This window comes from Macaca mulatta, chromosome 4 (assembly GCF_049350105.2).
Source record: "Macaca mulatta isolate MMU2019108-1 chromosome 4, T2T-MMU8v2.0, whole genome shotgun sequence".
In the NCBI taxonomy this organism is placed as follows: Eukaryota; Metazoa; Chordata; class Mammalia; order Primates; family Cercopithecidae; genus Macaca; species Macaca mulatta.
Window position 1 is genome coordinate 68,234,020 of NC_133409.1, and position 22,483 is coordinate 68,256,502.

At 43.2% G+C, this 22,483-nt stretch overlaps 1 protein-coding gene across 1 annotated transcript; it reads right to left on the reverse strand.

Annotated features, from left to right (window-relative positions):
* Positions 1-1,666: 1,666 nt before the first annotated feature.
* Positions 1,667-22,310, reverse strand: NUP43 (nucleoporin 43). Its single transcript, XM_015137140.3, has 8 exons — positions 22,157-22,310; positions 21,718-21,840; positions 19,397-19,474; positions 18,153-18,333; positions 13,930-14,065; positions 11,837-11,988; positions 8,324-8,446; positions 1,667-4,165 (listed from the first exon to the last, which is right to left on the reverse strand). Exons 1-8 carry the CDS (start codon positions 22,274-22,276, stop codon positions 3,936-3,938), a joined length of 1,143 nt encoding a protein of 380 aa, XP_014992626.2. The 5' UTR covers positions 22,277-22,310; the 3' UTR covers positions 1,667-3,935.
* Positions 22,311-22,483: the final 173 nt, after the last annotated feature.

A 22,483-nucleotide genomic window follows, 5' to 3' on the forward strand; every position in this document is an offset into this window, starting at 1 on the left:
AAAAATACAAAATTAGCTGGGCATGGTGGACAGGACAACATGATGTGGTCTTAATAGTGCAACTACAGGACAATATGTTGTCATTTAACATGTTCTTTCGTCTCCTGTAGTGTCTGTAAAGACAGGTAAATCAGGTTCAGTTTTGTTGCTAGGAGATGGGGAAGGACAGCTAGGCTGAAAACAGTCCTTGAAATGATATTTAGGGTAACAGCAATTATCCAAATTATCTGGTTTACTTTTCAGTGCTAGGAAAAAACCTACTCTGAGCTGAATAAGTGTATGGTTTTTACTTACTCCTGGAATGCCACAAAATAAAAGACAAGTAGTTTCTTCTGGGCAAGAATATTTCATAGGTGGTGTTATTTACTCCTTTTATATTACATCATGAAGCACAAAATATCTACTTGTCTACTTTTGTGATATTAAGATTGACAAGAGGCCAGGCACGGTGGTTCAGGTCTGTAATCCAAGCACTTTGGAAAACCAAGGCAGGAGGATTGCTTGAGGCTAGGAGTTCAAGACCAGCCTGGGCAATATAGTGAGACCCTATCTCTAAAAAAAGTTAAAAAAAATTAGCTGGATGTGGTGGCACACACTTGTAGTCCCAGCTACTTAGGATGCTGAGGTGAGAGGATTGCTTGAGCTTGGGAGGTTGAGGCTGCAGTAATCTGTGATCATGCCACTGCACTTCAGCCTGGGTCACAGAGCGAGACCCTGTCTCCCCTACCAACCCCCCACCAAAAAAAGTGTGTGTGTGTGTCTCATCCTTCAGAGATGTACAGTGAAGAATTATGATTGAAATGACATCTGGAATTTGCTTTACAGTGATCCAGAGCAGGGATGGGGAATGAACAGCAGCAGAGGTAAGACTGGCTGTGTGTTGTTAATTGATGAAGCTGGGCAATGAGTACACAGGTTAATAAAACCATCCTTTTCATATGTTTGGAATTATCCATAATAAAAAGAAAAAAACTTCAGACACATTAAATAATTACATTCCAAATGCAATCATTACATGCAAAATACAAAGCCACAAAATAAAAGGAATTACAGGTTAACATTTATATAAACCTAGGACAGGACAGCATGATCCCAGGGGACAGAAAGTATTAAGAAAGAAATCAAATGATTTGGCTGGCACAGTGGCTCATGCCTGTAATCCCAGCACTTTGGGAGGCTGAGGTGGGTGGATCACCTGAGGTAAGGAGTTCGAGACCAGGCTGGCTAACATAGTGAAACCCCTTCTCTACTAAAAATACAAAAAATTAGCCGGGTGTTGTGGCGCATGCCTGTAATCCCAGCTACTCGGGAGGCTGAGGCAGGAGAATCGCTCGAACCCGGGAGGTGGAGGTTGCAGTAAGTTGAGACCACACCACTGCACTCCAGTCTGGTTACAGAGCGAGACTCCGTCTAAAAATAAAAAAAAATAAAAAATAAAAAACCACCAAGAATAAAAGCCAAGTTTTAAAAGAAATGCAAATTAAATCAAATAGGCATTATAGCACTAATCATAATAGTGAGAAGCTGGAAACATAAAATAATAATAGGCAACCAACTGAAATAAATTATGGTACACACACCTATACCTTAGAATATTATGTAGCAGTTCAAAACGATAATAGAAAAAAATGTGTTTACTGCTAGGGAATGTGCATCCACAAAGATAGTATGTATATTTCATTTTATTAAAAAATTATATACATTGATGGATAGAAACGGATATGAAAAGAATACTGTGTGCTTGAAATTCTAAGTACTTAAAATTTTCTTTTGACTTTGCTTTTTCTGTAATTATTTAGTAGTAACAAAAATTCTTTAAAACATTAGTCCCAGCAATACTACTATAGACAGATCAAAAATCCAAAACCCCTGAGGTTAAGTGGCATTAAAAGAATTGCAAATAGGTAGGGCGCAGTGGGGCTCATACCTGTAATCCCAGCACTTTTGGAGGCCAAGGCGGGCTGATTACCCATGGCCAGGAGTTCGAGACCAGCCCTGGCCAACATGGTGAAACCCTGTCTCTACTATTAATACAAAAATCAGCCAGAAGCGGTGGCTCACGCCTGTAATCCCAGCATTTTGGGAGGCTGAGGCAGGTGGATCACGAGGGCAGGAGTTCAAGACCAGCCTGGCCAACACAGTGAAACCCTGTCTCTACTAAAAATACAAAAATTAGCTGGGCGTGGTGATGAGCACCTGTAAGTAATTCTAGCTACTCCGGAGGCTGAGGCAGGAGAATCACTTGAAACCAGAAGGTGGACGTTGCAGTGAGCCGAGAGTAGCGCCTCTGCACTCCAGCCTGGGTGAAAGACCAAAACTTCATCTCAAAAAAAAAAAAAAAAAAAATTATCAGGGTGTGGCAGCGCATGCCTGTAATCCCAGCTACTCGGAAGGCTGAGGCAGGAGAACTGCTTGAACCTAAGAGACGGAGGTTGCAGTGAGCTGAGATCGTGCCATTTCACTCCAGCCTCAGCAACAAGAGCAGAACCCCGTCTCAAAAAATATATATATTTATAGGACAGAAAAGCAAAACCTTACCATAATTCCGTAACTATGATTATTGGAATTACAAAGTAAATGAACACTTCAATTGTCTTATAGCAGTGATTTGTCATTAAGGTCTCAGCTCAATAATACATTTAAAATCTAACAAACTTTGGAAAGATAGTATCATTAAATTATCTTAAAACACTACATTAGGTTATTATTATCCCTGCAGACAAGGATAAAGATGGTTGGTAAGACTACAGGTGGCTAAAACAAAAGACTTAAAATGGCAAAATTCTTTACTCTGATCATATCATCATTTGATTAATAATACTTTTATCTATCAAATTCTAGTTTGGAAATCAGTTCGCTTATCAATATAGAATTCTACTTTATTGCACAATGTTCAGTCTGGCAACTTTCAACTATGCTGTGAAGCTAAACAAAAGCTAAATTCCTTAGGAAAAATGTTGTATCTTTTCCTTTTCAACAAAAATAAAGTTGGGTCTAAGGAGCTGAAAGAGTTCTGCTCAAAAACCTATTCTGAAAAAGGAACCTGTCAAAACATTTTCACCTTAAAAAAATTTCAGCATGGGCACAATGGCTCACACCTGTAATCCCAGCACTTTGGGAGGTCGAGGCAGGTGGATCATGATGAGGTCAAGAGATCGAGACCATCCTGGCCAACATGGTGAAACTCTGTCTCTATTAAAAATACAAAAATTAGCTGGGCGTGGTGGTGCACCCCTGTAGTTCCAGCTACTCAGGAGGCTGAGGCAGGAGAATCGCTTGAACCTGGAAGGAGGTGGAGGTTGCAGTGAGTCGAAATCGCACCATTGCACTGCAGCAGAGCAAGACTCTGCCTCAAAAAAAAAAAAAAGAAAGAAAAAAAATCGAACACAGCTATACATCTTTGTCATTTTTGCTCTACTCAATTCTTTTTGAAAAAGTTTGTTATTATTATTATTAAGGAAATAAAGTGTGGAAGGATCACAGGAAATACTTGCAATAAAAAGAATAATCGTTAACATTGGCAACTGCCACTAGGAAGGCATATACTCCACATACTACTGATAAAAACTGTAGGAACCTGTTGGTGGTTCCCATAACCACTACTGATATGTTAATTCCCACAGCATCAAAAATAAAGAACTAGTTCCATAAGCTGTCAATAATACTCTGAAGGTAACCTATTCATCAGCACCGGAATCCCACTGATTTTCTTCCACATGTTCACAATATTTTGCCATCAGTCATCTACCGGATCCTACAACTGTGTGGGAGTGTCAGGCTAACAAAAGCCAAAACTGGGCATTGACATTAATGGTAGTTTACTGATGTTTCTCCCCTGCAAATCTTGCATTTTCTGATAATAAAATTTTGCACAGAAGTTGGATTTCAAAGGGCTAATTGTATGTTCTATCTGAAATCTTATAATTACAGTACTTCTATGAAAAAAGATGTCTAGTAACATAAATTGCTTCTGCGTCGGTTCCACAAACAAGACAAGGACCTAAAACATCTAAACTGTTCACAGACAGAGACCTACTGGGAAGCAAGCTTGTGATTTCAATTCGGTCTTTTGCAGGATCAGTGCTGAGCCAGGAGCTAATGACAGACTGGTGAACGTTAGCTTGGTTACTAATGCTATGAGACAAAAAAGTACTGCTTCTTCCTCCTGGGAGAAAAAAAGAAAAGGAAGAAATCTTTCAAGATGATTTTTATATTAGTAAACATCCAAACTTCTACTGGTATTTAGAAAGGTGATGATATCAATGTGTTTAATTCTCAGAATATAGGCTAATAATTCCATTATTATATATCACCACTTTTGACCAAAGGCTTATTCAGTGATATTAAATATTGAAATTTCCATGGGATACTCTGGATACCAAACTTGACATCTTCAGGCAAAGCAGATGATTTCAACTGACTGTCTTTCTGTTCATCTTTTAACGGAAAGTCTCAGAAACGTAGCAAAATGGCCAGCAGACAAGTTGAATAAAGAAAGACATTATTTCCAACTTACTTTCCTCTCAACTTGGTTTAATATCAAATAAGTACAAATTTAATTCACTCAACAAATGACTGAGTACCTACTATGCACCAGGTTCTGTGCTAAGTGCTCTGTGCCAAGTCCTTATGTCTTGAAGCTGAAAGATTAGTACATTTAAAATCTTGCTGATCCTTTAAAATATGGCTGAACTTCCTTTTCTAAGAAAACTTTGAAGACAACCTCTACTTCACGTTTTTCTCTTTCCTGGAACCCTCAGCACTTGTATGTACCATTAATTTACTACTTTATAACAATTCTTATATCCTAATTGAACTTTCCATGCCTCTGTCCATGACTAAGAACGTCTTAAGAGCAGGATGCATATTTTACATCTGTTTTACTTTTTCACAGTGTCTAATACTGTGCCTTGCAATAGTAGACACAGAATAAAGTTTTATTTCCAGTCTAACCAAGGTTCCTTAAAAGTAAATTTGCAAGTTCAAGACTGTGCGGTTAGGGGAGGAAGGAAGTAAAAACCAAGTACATACTTAGTTAATCCTTAGATGAAACTGTTTGTTTCTCTGTAGATGAAGTTAGCATAGACATACATGCATGCTCCACACATGCTCTTCACTCCAGAATTTTTCTGGAGAATTTTTAGAATATTTTCCCCTTAGTTTTTATCTTTTACTGCCCCTACATTTTACATTGCTCTTGCACACTGTAAAGATTAACACATTATTCAAGCCACTGTGATAAGACTCCTTCCTCATCTCCTTGTTTCTACTTTTCTCCCCGCTCTCCCATAAAGTCCTTATCATGGGCTACAAAGTCCCAGGGCTCCTCAGCCACCAGTCCCTATCTCCCACCACTCTACCCTGCTGGCTGAGCTGCAACCTTGGTGTCCTTGCTGTACTCTGCCTGTCTCAGGTCCTCAGCATTTGCTGTTTCCTCTGCCTAGAATGCTTTCATGTCACTTACACCTTCACTTCTCTTAAGTCTCTGCTCAAATGTTCCTTCTGCCAAGTGGCTTCTTCTTACGACTCTCTAACTAGAGTAGCTCCCGTCACCCCTGTCTTTATTGTTTTTCCACCTACTCTTGTGTATTCTTCTTCATGGTAATTAGCAGTGTATTTGGCCACATTATTTTCCTTTTTCTTTTCTTTTTTTTGAGACAGAGTCTCACTCTGTTGCCCAGGCTGGAGTGCAGTGGCACGATCTTGGCTCACTGCAACGTCTAACTCCAAGATTCAAGCGATTCACCGGCCTCAGCCTCCCAAGTAGCTGGGATTACAGGCATCCACCACCACGCCCAGCTAATTTTTGTATTTTTAGTAGAGACAGGGTTTCACCACGTTGGACCAGGCTGGTCTCGAACTCCTGGCCTCAGGTGATCTGCCCACCTTGGCCTCCCAAATTGTTGGGATTACAGGCGTTAGCCACTGCGCCCGGCCTCCTTTTTCTTTTTGGTCTCCTTTCCACTTTTCTGCGCTCTGCTATATACTGTAGGGGGTGGAAGTAAGCAAACTCCACTTTCCAGGCTCTTTGGCATCTGCCATCCAGATGGGCCTTGCCAATAGCAGGTATTCATGGTGAGTGACTGGAAGATAGAGGGGAGAAGCAGCTCCTTCCTGCTCCAGGTTTCTAGCAACAACACTGGTGGTAGTTCCAGCCTGGTTGAGGGAGCGCCTTTTCTGCTGATTCAGAACAAACTTTTACAGCATTTTCAACAATGCAGTAGCAGGGGTACTAACAATTATTATTTCTGGGTGCTCCCTTTTTTCCTATTTGTTCTCCCAACCCCTCTCCTATTACCTTTTGTTTTCCCAGCCCTTCTAACACATGTGAGACCAATTCCCTCTATATCAAAGGTAGTTTCTGACATTCTGATTGGACTCTTATTGATACATTATCTATTTTTTAACTGTCTACTAGAATATTTGCTCTATGCGTGTTGACATTTCGTTCTGCTCACTGTTATATGCCCTAACACCTAGAAGAATGCCTACATGATAGGCATTCAGTAAATATTTCTGAATGAATGAATAAGCAAAAGAACTATGGAACCACAGACAAACCCTCAAAAACAGGAAACTTGGAAAATGCAAAAACCTACAAACCCTTGATTACAACAAGAGAATGGTTTTTGGCTGACCATAACCTACCACTGACTATAATGAGGAAAAGCAGGCCCTTTTCTTTTTTTTTTTTTTTGAGACGGAGTTTTACTCTTGCTATCCAGGCTGGAGTGCAATGGTACGATCTCGGCTCACTGCAACATCCATCTCCCGGGTAAAAGTGATTCTTCTGCCTCAGCCTCCTGAGTAGCTGGGATTACAGGTATGCGCCACCACACCAGGCTAATTTTGTATTTTTAGTAAAGATGAGGTTTCTCCATGTTGGTCAGGTTGGTCTCGAACTCTCGACCTCAGATGACCCACCCGCCTCGGCCTCCCAAAGTGTTGGGATTACAGGCATGAGCCACCACACCCGGCACAACTTGAGAAAAAACCAGTACCCTCAGTTACATCAAATATCAACTTTTTTCTTGCCATTCACACAAACTTGGCAATGCAATATAAAAGATTTGCCTGTGTCTGTGCTATGGCATGAGGGTCTAGGTCAATGGCACTCACAAAGAAGAACCTTGGCTGTCTCAAGTGAGCCAGCTTACAGCATTTCTAGCCATCAGCCATACAGTAGTAAGTAACTTGACAGTCAGATTTCAAGCCCTGTGATACTCAAATTTACTCTGAGGCAAGAGAATAAAAATGTTTTGCCATTAAGTAAAAACTACAAGGATGTCTAATTTGGTATTTAAAAGTATAACAAGGCTGGGTACAGCAGCTCATGCTTATAACAGCAGCACCTCGGGAGGCCCAGGCAGGAGGATCACTTGAGCTCAGGAGTTCAAGACACGCCTGGGCAGAATAGTGAGAGCTCGTCTGTACAAAAAAAATTTTTTTTAATTAGCTGGTTGTGGTGGCAAGAACCTCTGCTCTCAGCTATTTGGGAGGCTGGGGCAGGAGGATTGCTTGAGTCCAGGAGGGCGAGGATGTAGCAAGCTGTGACCATGCCACTGCAGTCCAGCCTGCATGTCAGAGTGAGACCCTGTCTGAAACAAAACAAAACAAAACAAACAAAATTAAAGTACGATAAAATTACACATAACAGGCTGGGCACAGTGGCTCACGCCTGTAATCCCAGCATTTTGGGGAGGCTGAGGTGGCAGATCACTTAAGGCCAGGAGTTCGAAACCAGCCTGGCCAACATGGCAAAACCCCATCTCTACTAAAAATACAAAAAAATTAGCCAGGTGTGGTGGCACACACCTGTAATCCCAGCTACTAGGGAAGCTGAGGCACAAGAAAAGCTTGAACCCGACAGGCAGAGGTTGCACTGAGCCAAGACTGCACCATTGCACTCCAGCACTCCAGCCTGGGTGACTAAGACTCTGTATCCAAAAAAAAAAAAAAAAAAGAAAAGAAAAAGGCCAAACATGGTGGCTCACTCCTGTAATCCCAGCACTTTGGGAGGCTGAGGCAGGCGGATCATTTGAGATCAGGAGTTCAAGACCAGCCTGGCCAACATGGTGAAACCCCATCTGTACTAAAAATACAAAAAAATTAGCCAGGCATGGTGGTGCATGACTGTAGTCCCCGCTGCTCGAGAGGCTGAGGCACAAGAATCACTTGAACCCCGGAGGCAGAGATTGCAGTGAACTGAGATCGTGCCACTGCATTCCAGCCTGGGTGACAGAGTGAGACTCTGTCTTTTAAAAAAAAAAAAAAAAAAAAAAAAGAGAGATTACACGTAAGAGTATTCATTAAAAAGTTGTACCTTGGTGAAAGAGTGACGACTTTTCAGGTACATCTGTGGAAGCATCCCAGTGCCAGAGGGATCCATCTTCAGAGCAGGTAAATAGATGATCTGGGTTGGATGGGTGAAAGTGAACTTCCCACACTAAGAGACAAGAATCAACAAGCTCATTCCTGTGCAGTTTCGCTGAACAAACAACATTAAACCCCCATCTCTAGGCACCATCTTCCATTATCCTCCATCGCATACCTTCAAGCCTCAAGTCTATCATAAAAATTAAAGGTTTCAGAATTAAAGACATAACATAACTTTCCAATGCCTATAACATGTAGAAAGGAAAAAGAACACTTTGGGAGGCTAAGGCGGGTGGATCAGCTAAGGTCAAGACCAGCCTGGGCAACATGGTGAAATACCATCTCTACTAAAAATACAAAAGTTAGCCAGGCGTGGTGGTGCATGCTTGTAGTCCCAGCTACTTAAGAGGCTGAGATAGGAAAATCACTTGTACCTGGGAGGCAGAGGTTGCGCGAGCTTGCACCACTGCACTCCAGCCTCGGTGACAAAGTGAGACTGAGAAAAAAAAAAAAAGGAAAAAGAAGCCAAATAAATTTGTGTACTGGGCAAGGAAATAAATGAAAATAGTAGCTGGGCACGGTGGCTCATGCCTGTAATCCCAACACTTTGGGAGGCCAAGGTGGGTGGATCACCTGAGGTCTGGAGTTCGAGACCAGCTGACCAACATGGTGAAACCCCATCTCTACCAAAAATACAAAAAATTAGCCCGGTATGGTGGCAGGTGCCTGTAATCCCAGCTACTTGGGAGGCTGAGGTAGGAGAATCGCTTAAACCCGGGAGGTGAGGTTGCAGTGAGCCGAGATTGTGCCATTGCACTCCAGCCTGGGCAAAAAGAGCAAAACTACATCTCAAAAAAAAAAAAAAAGAAAAAGAAAAAAGAAAAGAAAAGAATTGCTAAAACATTTAACCCTATTACTTTATGAAAAGCTTTTTTTAAAATTTTAAAAACAGAGACAGTATTTTGCTATGTTGTCTACCTTGGTCTTCTACTCCTGGCCTCAAGCAATCCTCCTGCCTCAGCCTCCCAAAGTGCTGGGATTACAGGTGTGTGCCCAGCTAGGAATGACTGTTTTTTACGGAAAAGTTTTTTTTTAATTGGTAAGTTGTCTTATTTTTCAATTCCGGTGTCATTAACATATGAAGATTATATTATTGGAAAAACTGAGAAAGACCCTAATATAAATACAAAAATGAATTTCTAAGAGGCAATATCCAATATTGGTTAATGCCAAGATTCTGAATACTTCTGGCCTTTATCAGAGAAATAGTAACTGACTTCTAGCAAACCAAAATTTGGAAATGTTCCAAGAATTTGGATCCAGTTTCAGATGGAGGGCTTTTTATTTTTGGCATGGTCATGGCTCACTACAGCCTTGACCTTCCAGGCTTAAACAATCCGCCTATCTCAGCCTCCCCAGTAGCTAGGACTACAGGCATGCATCACCATACCTGGCTAATTTTTGTATTTTTAACAGAGACAGGGTTTCTCCATGTTGCCCAGGCTGGTCTCAAACTCCTGAGCTCAAGCGATCTGCTTGCCTAGGACTCCCAAAGTGCTAGAATTATAGACATGAACTACCACGCTCAGCCACAAAGAAATTCTATATATTCCAAAATCACATTCAATTCTGAAAGATACCAGTCTTCCTCATTTCCTCAAAATCTTTTATGGAATCATAATTTCTATAGAAATCTAACAATAAAAAAAATTAGCTAGGTGTAGTGGCACATATCTATAGTCCCAGCTACTCAGAAGGGCAAGGCAAGAGGATCACTTGACCCCAGGAGGTTAAGGCTTAAGTGAGGTACCACGACACTGCACTCCAGCCTGGGCAACATAGTGAGACCCTGTCTCTACAAAAAATAAAAAATTAGCCAGGTGTAGTGGTACATGCATGTAGCCTCAGCTACTCAGCTAAATCATCTCCACCAGAATCAAAAGAAAAAAAAAAAAAAGCTTATAAATCTATCATTCATGTTAAAAAAATGATGCAACAATAAATTGAGGAGCACATTTATTAGCAAATATGACAAAGAGCCTGCATTTGCATGGGAAAAGGGCATTCTGGCACACTTCACTATGGCATATAAAATGGTATGATTTTTATTACTTTTCTTCGGGGAGCGAAGTCTCACTATATTGTCCAGGCTAGAGTGCAGAGGTGCAATCACAATGCACTGCAGCCTTGAATTCCCGGACTCAAGCAATCCTCCTGCCTCAGCCTCCCAAGAAGCTAGTGCATGTCACCCACCTGCCTTAAACTAGTATTACTAACTTTTTAAAGAGGTTATGTTGCTTAAGCTGGCCTAAACTCTCGGGCTCAAGCAATCTTCCCACTTCATGCTCCTGAGTAGCTGGAACTACAGGCAAGTGCCAATGTGCCTGGCTTAAACTGGTATTATTTTTGTGTAGAAAAATCTGTCAGTGCATTATGCAAAAGGTCTGGCCTAGCAATTCTACTTCTAAAAAATTATCCTAAGAAAATAAGTACATAAGGCTGGGCATGGGAATAATGGCTCATGCCTGCAATCCTAGCACTTTGGGAGAATTGTGTAAGTCCAGGAGTTCGAGGCTGCAATGAGCTATGATCACACCACTACTGCACTCCGGCCTAGGCAACAGAGACCCTGTCTCAAAAAAAGTACATACAGATAAATATCTAAGGATTCCACTACAGTTTTGGATATAAGAATGAAACCTGTGGCTGGTGTGGTGGCTCATAACTCATACCTGTAAACTCAGCATTTCCTGAGGATCACTTGAGCCCAGGAGTTTGAGACCAGCCTGGGCAATAAAGTGAAACCCCATTATCTACAAAAAAACAAACAACAACAAGAAATCAGCTAGGCGTGGTGACACACACCTATAGTCCTATTTACTTGGGAGGCTAATGCAGGAGGATCACCTGAGCCCTGGAAGTCAAGGCTGTAGTGAGCCGTGACTGCACCACTGCACTCCAGCCTGGGCGACAGAGCCAGACCCTGTCTTTTAAAAAGCCGGGCATGGTGGCTCATGCCTGTAATCCCAGCACTTTGGGAGGCTGAGGCGGGCAGATCACCTGAGGACAGGAGTTCAAGACCAGCCTGACCAACATGGAGAAACCCAGTGTCTACTAAAAATATAAAATTAGCCGGGTGTGGTGGTATATGCCTGTAATCCCAGCTACTTGGGAGGCTGAGGCAAGAGAATCGCTTGAACTTGGGACGCGGAGGTTGTGGTGAGCCGAGATAGCGTCACTGCACTCCAGCCTGGGCAACAAGGATGAAACTCCATTTCCAAAAAAAAAAAGTTAACGCAAATGTCAAGTAAAAAGAAATTAGATAATTATTTAAATTTACACAATTCAGTCATTAAAAGCTACAATGTAAAATGATCCACATGTATCATTATGGAAAGGTGCTTATTATATGTCATATAACTCACCCAATACAAACTTTTTGTATCTCCACAATACTTACTTTCAGCTTCATGAGCCTTCAGCAGAGACACAGGCATAGTACCTTGTCTAACATCCCAAATACTCAACATTCCATCTTGGCCACCAGTAGCTACAACATGCTGTTGGTTGGGATGTCTATCAACACAGTGGAGTGGCACTCGGTCACCAGTCCTTTTGTGGGAGATAACAATGACATCAAAATCAAATAAAGTATAATTTATCTTTGTGTAACACAGGAAACACGTTTTTTTTGGTGGTGGTTGTTGCTTGTTTGTTTTGAGACAAGGCTTCACCCAGGCTGGAGTGCAGTGCTGCGATCATTGCTCACTGAAGACTCAAACTCCCTGGGCTCAGGTGATCCTCTCACCTCAGCCTCCTGAGTTGCTAGGAGTACATGTGTGTACCATCATGCCTGGTTAACTTTTTGTATTTTTGTAGAGATGGGGTTTCTCCTTGTTGCCCAGGTTGGTCTCAAACTCCCAGGCTCAAGTGATCTAGCCACCTTAGCCTCCCAAAGTGCTGGGATGACTGGTAACTATACTCAGCCTGTTTTTTTGGTTTTTTAAGAGACAGGGTCTTGACCAGGCTTAGTGGCTCATGTCTATAATCCCAGCATTTTGGGAGGCCAAGGCAGGTGGATGACTTGAGGACAGGAGTTCAAGACCACCCAGACCAAAATGGCGAAATCCCATCTCTACTAAAAATACAAAAACTAGCCAGGCATAGTGACACATGCCTGTAGTGCCAGCTACTTGGCAGGCTGAGGCATGAGAATCGCTTGAACCTGGTAGGCAGAAGTTGCAGTGAGCCAAGATCATGCCACTGCACTCCAGCCTGGGCAACAGAGTGAGACTCTGTCTCAAAAAATAAAAAAATAAAAAAAAGACAGGGTCTTGTTTTGTCACCCAGGCTAGAGTGCAGTGGTGTTGTCTACAGCTTGCTGCAACCTGGGCTCAAAAGAGCCTTTTGCCTCAGCCTCCCAAGTAGCTAGGACTACACGCACATGCTACCGTGCCTGGCTATTTTAAGAAATTTTTGTAGAGATGGGGTCTCACTGTGTTGCCCCAGCTGGTCTCAAACTTCTCACTGCAGATAATCCTTCCAAAGTGTTGGGATTACAGGCGTGAGCCACCATGCTCAGTCAAGAAACATGTTTTATATGGTAACTAAGTGACAACGTAGTGGCTGGAGCTACTGGCTGAATCTTTATTTGAGACGGAGTTTTGTTCTTATTGCCCAGGCTGGAATGCAATGGCTTGATCTTGGTTAACCGCCAACTCTGCCTCCCGAGCAGCTGGGTCTACAGGCACACGCCACCATGCCTGGCTAGTTTTTGTATTTTTAGTAGAGATGGGGTTTCACCATGTTGGCCAGGCTGGTATCGAACTCCTGACCTCAAGTGATCCGCCCGCCTTGGCCTCCCAAAGTGCTGGGATTACAAGCATGAGCAACCATGCCCGGCCTGGCTGAATCTTAATGACACCAAAAAAATGAACTAAATTAGATATATTTCTAAATAGTACAATTTGGAAATAATTCAAGGCCACAATTATTTATTTTCACTTCAATCTGAAGACATGGAATGAAAGATAATCCGATGGTAAGATGTACAAATCACATTTCCACTTATTAGATTATTTAAAAATTCATACATCAGGTATACTAAGTATGATTTATCACCTTATTTAATGCTTAGTTTATGTAACTATTTTTTCAGTGTGATACATTCTATTTTCTTATGAGAGAAGGTTGTACACCTAAAAAGGGGGATTTCTGCTCAGAAAAAATATCTGGAATTATATTTTCCCCCCAATCATTACATCTGGAGTATATTTTATCCATTAAACAATCACTGAAAGAGCAGAAATAAGTTCTCCATGAAATAATACAAACTTCAAAGAGTAAAGGCTCTGAATCACTATAACAAATAATTACTAAATGAAGCATAGTAGTATCAACCCCGTCAAGTAATGCTTGCTCTACCAAATTTTAATCAGGGATCTCCCTCTTAAAATGCAATTAAAATACAATATGGCTTAAAGCCAGTAGCTATAAACAACCTAACACATTAATTTTTGGATTACATTACTGAAATTACAAATCAACACTTACAGTGACAATATCTGAGAAGGTTCATTTCCTTGTTGTCTGAAATCCCATATTTTCAACTGTCCAATTGAATTTACAGTAAGAATCTCAGGAGTTCGAAGAAAGGTTACAGCGTGGAGTGTACTACTATCTGCATTGTCTAAAAATTTAAAAAATGGTAGTATGTGTTAATGAGTCCCCTTTTTTCCCAAGAAAATCTTAAATCACACTCCTTTCATGGATTGATATATTACAATTTCCAGTAACTTATAATTTAAATTTCTATAGAAAAATGCATGGTAATGTATATGTTTAAATGGATTCTCTTTGGATGGAAAAATATTACTCACAGGACGTCTGAACTGTTTTCTGTTTCTTTTTTTTTTTTTGAGACGGAGTTTCACTCTTGTTGCCCAGGCTGGAGTGCAATGGCCTGATCTTGGCTTACCGCAATCACTGCCTCTCAGATTCAAGCAATTCTCCTGCCTCAGCCTCCCAAGTAGCTGGGATGACAGGCATGTGCCACCACACCTGGCTAATTTTGTATTTTTAGTAGAGATGGGATTTCTCCAAGTTGGTCAGGCTGGTCTAGAACTCCCGACCTCAGCTGATCCACCAGCCTCAGCCTCCCAAAATGCTGGGATTACAGGCGTAAGCCACTACGCCTGGCCTACCGTTTTCTTTCTCTTTTTTGAGATGGATGTTGCTCAGGCTAGAGGGCAGTGGCGCCCTCTTGGCTCACTGCAACTTACGCCTCCCAGGTTCAAGCGATTCTCTTGCCTCAGCCTCTCTAGTAGCTGGGATACAGGTACATGCCAGCCTGCCTGGCTAATTTTTGTATTTTTAGTAGAGACGGAGTTTCACCATGTTGGCCAGGCTGGTCTCAAACTCCTGAGCTCAGGTGATCCGCCTGCCTCAGCCTCCCAAAGTGCTGGGATTACAGGCGTGAGCCACCAGGCCTGGCCTTGAACTGTTTTCTAAATGGAAGGCTGAGTTTTCATACATTCCTTTTTAACTCTTAAGATTGTTAACCTGCATTTCTGAGACAGTTGTTCAAGCTCCTCTAAACCCAATCTTACTTCCCACTAGTCCCTGACCTAGAACTTCCATTCTATTGAGCCAAACCCCAGTGCTTCCTACAGAGCTCACTCTAACCTTCTATTATTCTACAGACTCATCCCAAATCTACTCATTTTCACCCTCATCAACTCTCGCCCTCTCCATGAAGTCATTCCTGATTGTCATAATGGTCCTTTTTGTTGATTTCCTGGTGTTTAGAACTTACGCCTCATAATTTAACATATACTTTATGGATTTTAGTTTGTGCCACTCCTCTACACTGCCACCAGGCAATGGTCATTAATTAACAAATAAGTGAAGTCGCCCAGTGCAGTGGGTCACATTTGTAATCGCAGCACTTTGGGAGGCCGAGGTGGGCAGACCACTTGAGCCCAGGAGTTTGAGACCAGCCTGGGCAACATGGTGAAACCTCATTTCTACAAAAATTAGCTGGGCATGCTGGTATGCATCTGTAGTCCCAGACACCTGGGAGGCTGAGGTGGGAGGATCACTTGAACCTGGGAGGCAGAGGTTGCAGTGAGCTGGGATCATGCCACTCCAGGCTGGGTGACAGAGCAAGACCCTGTCTCAAAAAAAAAAAAAAAAAAAAGTAATGCAACTTAACTCAAAACTGAAAATCATAATAAACAACACAAAAGACCAGGTACAGCGGCTCACGCCTGTAATCCCAGCACTTTGGGAAGCCAAGGCTGGAGAATGACAAGGTCAAGAGTTCAAGACCATCCTGGCCAACATGTTGAAAGCCCGTCTCTACTAAAAATACAAAAAGTAGCTGAGCATGGTGGCATGTGCCTATAGTCCTAGCTACTTGGGAGGCTGAGGCTGGAGAATCGTGTGAACCCAGGAGGTGGAGGTTGCAGTGAGCTGAGGTCATGCCACTGCACTCCAGCTTGGTGACAGAGTGAGACTACATCTTAAAAAAACCACTCACAAAATGGATTCATGGGCTCAATTCCTAGAGATTCTGATTTAAGAGGTCTAGAGTGGTGGACAGTTAAAAAATTGCCTCAGAGAAATCTGACTGAAGCATAGTTGAGAACCAATACACTTAGTTTTCTACCTAAAAGATGAAACCTCGGCCGGGCGCGGTGGCTCAAGCCTGTAATCCCAGCACTTTGGGAGGCCGAGACGGGCGGATCACGAGGTCAGGAGCTCGAGACCATCCTGGCTAACACGGTGAAACCCCGTCTCTACTAAAAATTACAAAAAACTAGCCGGGCGAGGTGGTGGGTGCCTGTAGTCCCAGCTACTCGGGAGGCTGAGGCAGGAGAATGGCGTGAACCCGGGAGGCGGAGCTTGCAGTGAGCCGAGATCTGGCCACTGCACTCCAGCCTGGGTGACAGAGCAAGACTCCGTCTCAAAAAAAAAAAAAAAAAAAGATGAAACCTCTGTGATTTTGCATTACAGACTCTGCAATCTGGCCCCAGTTTACCCCTCTCTTGCTTCATCTTTCATCTCTCCTACATAGATATCTAAAGTCAGGTCAAACCATACTTTTTGTCATTCTCTGAATGTCTTTATCCTGCCTCTGGCCTATTCCCTTTGTCTAGCACGCCATCTTTCAGTCTTACTTATGGTCTAGAACCCAGAAAAACTATTAATTACTACCTACTCCCAGATGCTTTATCTGATAATGCCCTCTCACCAAAAAAAAAAAAAAATGGTTTCTGTTTCTTCTAGTCAGTCATTCGTACTGGCCTCATCAACCTACTCTCTTGACAAAGGGATCCTGCCGTGCGTGCATGTGTGTGCATGTGTACATGTATTTTTTTGAGATACATGTACCATGGTGGCGTGTGCCACCATGCCCAGCTAATGTTTGTACTTTCAGTAGAGACAGGGTTTTGCCATGTTGGCCAGGCTGGTCTCAAACTCTTGGCCTCAAATGATCTGCTTGCCTTGGTTTCCTAATGTGCTGGGATTATAGGCATGAGCCACTGCTACCAGCCATATATTTTTATATCCCTCAATCACTTAACATTGTGTTTACTTTTTTTTTTGAGACGGGGTCTCGCTGTGTCGCCCAGGCTGGAGTGCAGTGGTGCGATCTCGATTCATTGCAAGCTCTGCCTCCTAGGTTCATGCCATTCTCCTGCCTCAGCCTCCAGAGTAGCTGGGACTACAGACAACTGTCGACACTATGCCAGGCTAATTTTTTGTATTTTTAGTAGAGACGGGGTTTCATCATGTTAGCCAGGATAGTCTCAATCTCCTGATCTTGTGATCCGCCCGCCTCGGCCTCCCAAAGTATTGCGATTACAGGCGTGAGCCACCGCGCCCGGCTCATTGTGTTTACTTTTTTTTTTGAGATGGAGTCTCGCTTCGTCGCCAGGCTAGCGTGCAGTGGTGTAATCTTGGCTCACTGCAACCTCTACCTCCCAGGTTCAAGCGCTTCTTCTGCCTCAGCCTCCTGAGTAGCTGGGACTACAGGCGCATGCCACCACACCCAGCTAATTTTTGTTATGTTTAGTAGAGACGGACTTTCACGGTGTTGGCCAAGATGATCACAATCTCTCGACCTTGTGATCCGCCTGCCTTGGCCTCCCAAAGTGCTGGGGTAACAGGCATGAGCCATCATGCCCGGCAGTGTTTACTTAGTATATGGTAAGCACTCAATTACTCTGTGATGAATGAAAGGAATACAATGATTTTTCTTTTTTTGAGATGGAGTCTCCCTCTGTCACCCAGGTGGGAGTAGAGTGCCATCACAGCTCACCGCAACCTCCGCCTCTCAGGTTCAAGTGATTCTCCTGCCTCAGCCTCCTGAGTAGCTGGGATTACAAGCATGCGCCACCATGCCTGGCTCACTTTTCTTTTCTTTTTTTTTTTTTTTGAGACAGAGTTTCACTCTTATTGCCCAGGCTGGAGTGCAATGTCACAATCTGCTCACTGCAACCTCTGCCTCCCGGGTTCAAGTGATTCTCCTGCCTCAGCCTCCAGAGTAGCTGGGATTACAGGCATGTGCCACCATTCCCGGCTAATTTTGTATTTTTAATAGAGAGAGTGTTTCTCCATGTTGGTCAGGCTGGTCTTGGACTCCCAACCTCAGGTGATCCGCCTCCCAAAGTGCTGCGATTGCCAGGGTGAGCCACCACACCCAGCCTAACTTTTGTATTTTTAATAGAGACAAGGTTTTGCCATGTTGGCCAGGCTGGAATTTTTCTTACCTATGGTTCTTACAGCTTCCTTGTGATCAGCTCTGAAGAGATTTATTCGACCATCCTCTCCAACTGTAACGATTTCTGGGTTGTTGCACACAACACCTGTACATGGTGCACTGCTATAGGAAGGACTGCCAGGGCCTGCGTGGTAGTGAGCTGTAGTCCACTGCTGGTTGACTGACAGAGTCTAGGCATCAGAAATGAGGATACTATTAAAGAAAAGTACTAAGGAACTAGCACTTCTTACCAACAAGAGTATCTTTAAATTCTGACTCACATCCTTCTACAAGAATAAATCTTTTTTCCTTTAGAATAATGAAATCTAGAAACTACTTGCATCAAAGTTCTGTATACACAGAATTAGATTCAAAAGAAATACTGTTTAATAATGCCCCACATTTATCTCAAACTACAGTAATGACTTTTAGGGATCAAGCAGTTGGATGTTCAAAAGCAACTCTTTGTATTCTTATGGAAATTAACCTACATCTAAAATATAAATCTCTGGCCCATGGCTGTGGCTCATGCCTGTAATCCTAGCACTTTGGGAGGCCAAGGCAGGCAGATCATCTGAGGTCAGGAGTTCGAGACCAGCCTGGTCAATATGGTGAAATCCCATCTCTACTAAAAATACAAAAATTAGCCAGGTATGGTGGCACACACCTGTAATCCCAGCTACTTGGGAAGCTAAGGTGGGAGAATTGCTTGAACCAGGGAGGTGCAGGCTGCAGTGAGCAGAGATTGTGCCACTGCACTCCAGCCTGGGCGACAGAGAGAGACTCTGTCTCAAAATAAATAAATAAATAAATTAAAAAAATATTAATCTCTGTAGCTTTTTCTAAATGACTCAAAAAAACCTTTAACACGAACTGGGTCTTATATTTACTAGGCATGTCTATTAGAAACGTTACCTTTGGCCGGGAGCAGTGGCTTATGCCTATAATCCCAGCACTTTGGGAGGGTGAAGAGGGCTGACCACCTGAGGTCAGGAGTTCGAGATCAGCCCGACCAACATGGAGAAACCCTGTCTCTACGAAAAATATAAAATTAGCCGGGCATGGTGTCACATGCCTGTAATCCCAGCTACTTGGGAGGCTGAGGCAGGAGAATCACTTGAAGCTGGAAGGCGGAGCTTGTGATGAGCCGAGATTGTGCCATTGCACTCCAGTGCCTGGGCAAAAAGAGCAGAACTCCATCTCAAAAAAAAAAAAAAAAAAAAAAAAATCACTTTTCAAACTGAAGTTCTTTACCTGGTTATTCGGATGGTGAAGGAAAACTGTTACACATCCTGTTGATGAAGCAGTGACAATTCTTTCCTGGTCAAAAAACTAAAGAGAAAATTTCTGCTTGTTAAAGACTCAGAAATACTAGCAGGGAGGAAATCTGTTCATTTATTTAACTCAATTAGTAGCAAATGATAACAATTTTAAAAAGCAAAGAGCCTATGAGTGCTAAGCAAATAACATGTGTTAATGGAGCTGAAAGTCCAAACTGCCATACAAAGTATTTTCATGAATAAACAGTATTTTTTTCCTAGACACATTTACCCGCCATTGATTTAATTTGAGACTAACACAATAAAACGTTAGAAAAATACCATTCCTGGCTGGGTGCGGTGGCTCACGCCTGTAATCCCAGCACTTTGAGAGGCCTAGGTGGACAGATCGCTTGAGTTCAGGAGTTCAAGACCACCCTGGGCAACGTGGCGAGACCTCGTCTCTACGAAAATACAAAAATGAGTCGGGGTTGTGGGGAAGCGGAGCTTGCAGCGAGCCAAGATCGAGCCCCTGCATTCCGGCCTGGTTGACAGAGCAAGACTCAGTTTCAAAAACAGAATAAAAATTTTTAAAAAGAAAAGCCAGGCGCGGTGGCTCATGCCTGTAATCCCAGCACTTTGGGAGGCTGAAGCAGGCAGATCACGAGGCCAGGAGTTTGAGACCAGCCTGGCCAATATGTTGAAACCCCGTCTCTACTAAAAACACAAAAATTAGCTGGGCGTGGTGGCAGGCGCCTGTACTCCCAGCTACTCAGCAGGCTGAGGCAGAAGAATCGCTTGAACCCAGAAGGCAGGGTTGCAGTGAGCCGAGATCGTGCCACTGCACCACTCCAGCTTGGGCGACAGAGCAAGACTCCATCTCAAAAAAAAAAAAAAAGAAAAAAAGAAAGGAAAAATATTGTCCTGGCATGGTGGCTCACGCCTGTAATCCTAGCACTTCAGGAGGCCAAGCCGGGTGAACCACGAGGTCAGGAGTTCAAGACCAGCCTGGCCAACATAGTGAAACCCCATCTCTACTAAAAACACAAAAATTAGCCAGGCATGGAGGCATATGCCTGTTGTCCCAGTTACTCAGGACGCTGAGGCAGAAGAACTGCATGAACCCAGGAGGCAGAGGTTGCAGTGAGCTGAGATCGTGCCACTGCACTCCAGCTCAGGTGACAGTGTGAGACTCCGTCTCAAATAAAAAAAAAAAAAGATCTTTCCTAGGGCTAGATAGCTTTCTTTCTTCTCTTTCTTCTCTCTGTCTCTTTTCCTTTCTTTTTTTTTTGGGGGACAGTGTTTCGCTCTTGTTGCCCAGACTGGCGCGCACTCAGCTTACTGTAACCTCTGCGCCCAGGTTCAAGCAATTCTCCTGCCTCAGCTTCCCGAGTAGCTAGGATTACAGGCGTACACCAGGGCTAGGTAGCTTTCTATAGAATAAAATGCAGGGGCTCTCCACACCAGGATTTGAAAACTTAATTTTGGCCAGGCACAGTGGCTCACTCCTGCAATCCCAGCACTTTGGGAGGCCGAGATCAGGAGTTCAAGACCATCCTGGTTAATATGGTGAAACCCCGTCTCTACTAAAAATACAAACAATTAGCCGGGTGTGGTGGCCTGTGCCTGTAGTCCCAGCTACCTGGGAGGCTGAGGCAGGAGAATCGCTTGAATCCGGGAAGTGGAGGCTGTAGTGAGCCGAGATCATGCCACTGTACTCCAGCCGGGGAGACAGAGTGAGACTTCACCTCAAAAAAAAAAAAAAAAAAAGAAAAAAAAAAAAAAGAAAAAAAGAAAGCTCAATTTCATCCCCACCACTCACTACTGGTTTTGAGACTTTGGCCAAGTTAAGTTCACTAAATCACGGTAAATCTTTAAAACGGGAGCACTAATCTCTGCTTAGGGAGTTGTCATGAGAATTCAAAAAACAAAATGATGTTAATCCCCCTGCACAGTATCTGTCACATAGTACATGCTCAAGATATATTAGTCTCAATTTTCTCATTAGTAAAACAAAGTAACAATACTTGATATACCGGCAACCAATAATAATTAATTTTTGTAAAGCTCCCCAAACGGTACTTAGCACATAGTCGACGGTCAATAAATAAAAAAGTATGATTAAATCTACATCCCCTTTCCCAGTCCTTTTTCTGCAACTAAATGGCTAAATGATGTCGGCCAAATTATAACTTACAGAGCACTCAGTTTTTTGTAAATGAGGGGTGATACAAGACAACCTTTATGATGCTCTGCTTGTTTAAATGTATTACTCAGGACTTTCAAAGTTAGCTTTTGGATGCTACACAGATTTACCTGTAAATCCATGACATCACCATGGTGTCTGATATCACACAATAATTGATGGTCTCCTTCAAACCCTCCATCAGAGTCCAAGTTTCCAAAATCTCCAATAGACCACAGTGAAACATAATTTTCCTGTAAAACAAAGAGTTTTGTCTTGAGATGACATAAACGTCAACTCTCGGAAAATAAAAGTTGCGCTTCCGTCCAGAAAGCTTGCTCCAAAACATCTCAGACAAATAGTATGGTGAGTTTAAAACGTAACGAGATATGAGGCTCAGGCACACCATCACAGGCTCTGAGCTATGGAGCAACCGCGCCTGAGACAGGGTCCGAGGGACCTAGAAGTGCGAGAAAAACCAGAAGGTGGGAGTTGGCGCGCGCGCGGCCAGGGGTCAGCTCAACCGGAGGGAGGGAAGAGGCAGGGGCTCGTCCCTATCAGCGGGGATACCTCATTGTCCCAAGATCCGGTAGCAAACGTCTCCGCGGTTTGCAAACTTCCGGGAGGCAGCGGTCGCCAGCGGGTTTTGCTGATTTTCTGAGACACAAACTTCGCATAAATTTCCTCCATGCCGAAAGCAGCCGCAGCAGGCACTGCAAAAAGCAAGCACAACGCGCGCCTCTCAGCCCCGCCTCTTCCCGCGGAACCCTGATTGGATGGGACTTTAGGAGGGAGACGGTGGCTGCAGAGAGTCAATTCTCTTCGGTAGCCAGTGTGGGCACGGTCAGTATACAAACTGGGAGAACCTAGACCGAGAGGCCCATCTCCTAGAGCGAC

What these genes read in the sequence shown, in the direction of transcription:
- NUP43 (XM_015137140.3), bottom strand. Translation starts at nt 22,276, where the DNA reads ATGGAGGAAATTTATGCGAAGTTTGTGTCTCAGAAAATCAGCAAAACC. An exon ending in CCGGATCTTGGGACAATGAG is followed by an intron (nt 21,841 to 22,156) that starts GTATCCCCGCTG and finishes TTTGTTTTACAG; the next exon opens with GAAAATTATGTTTCACTGTG. An exon ending in TTCACCATCCGAATAACCAG is followed by an intron (nt 18,334 to 19,396) that starts GTAAAGAACTTC and finishes TCTGATGCCTAG; the next exon opens with ACTCTGTCAGTCAACCAGCA.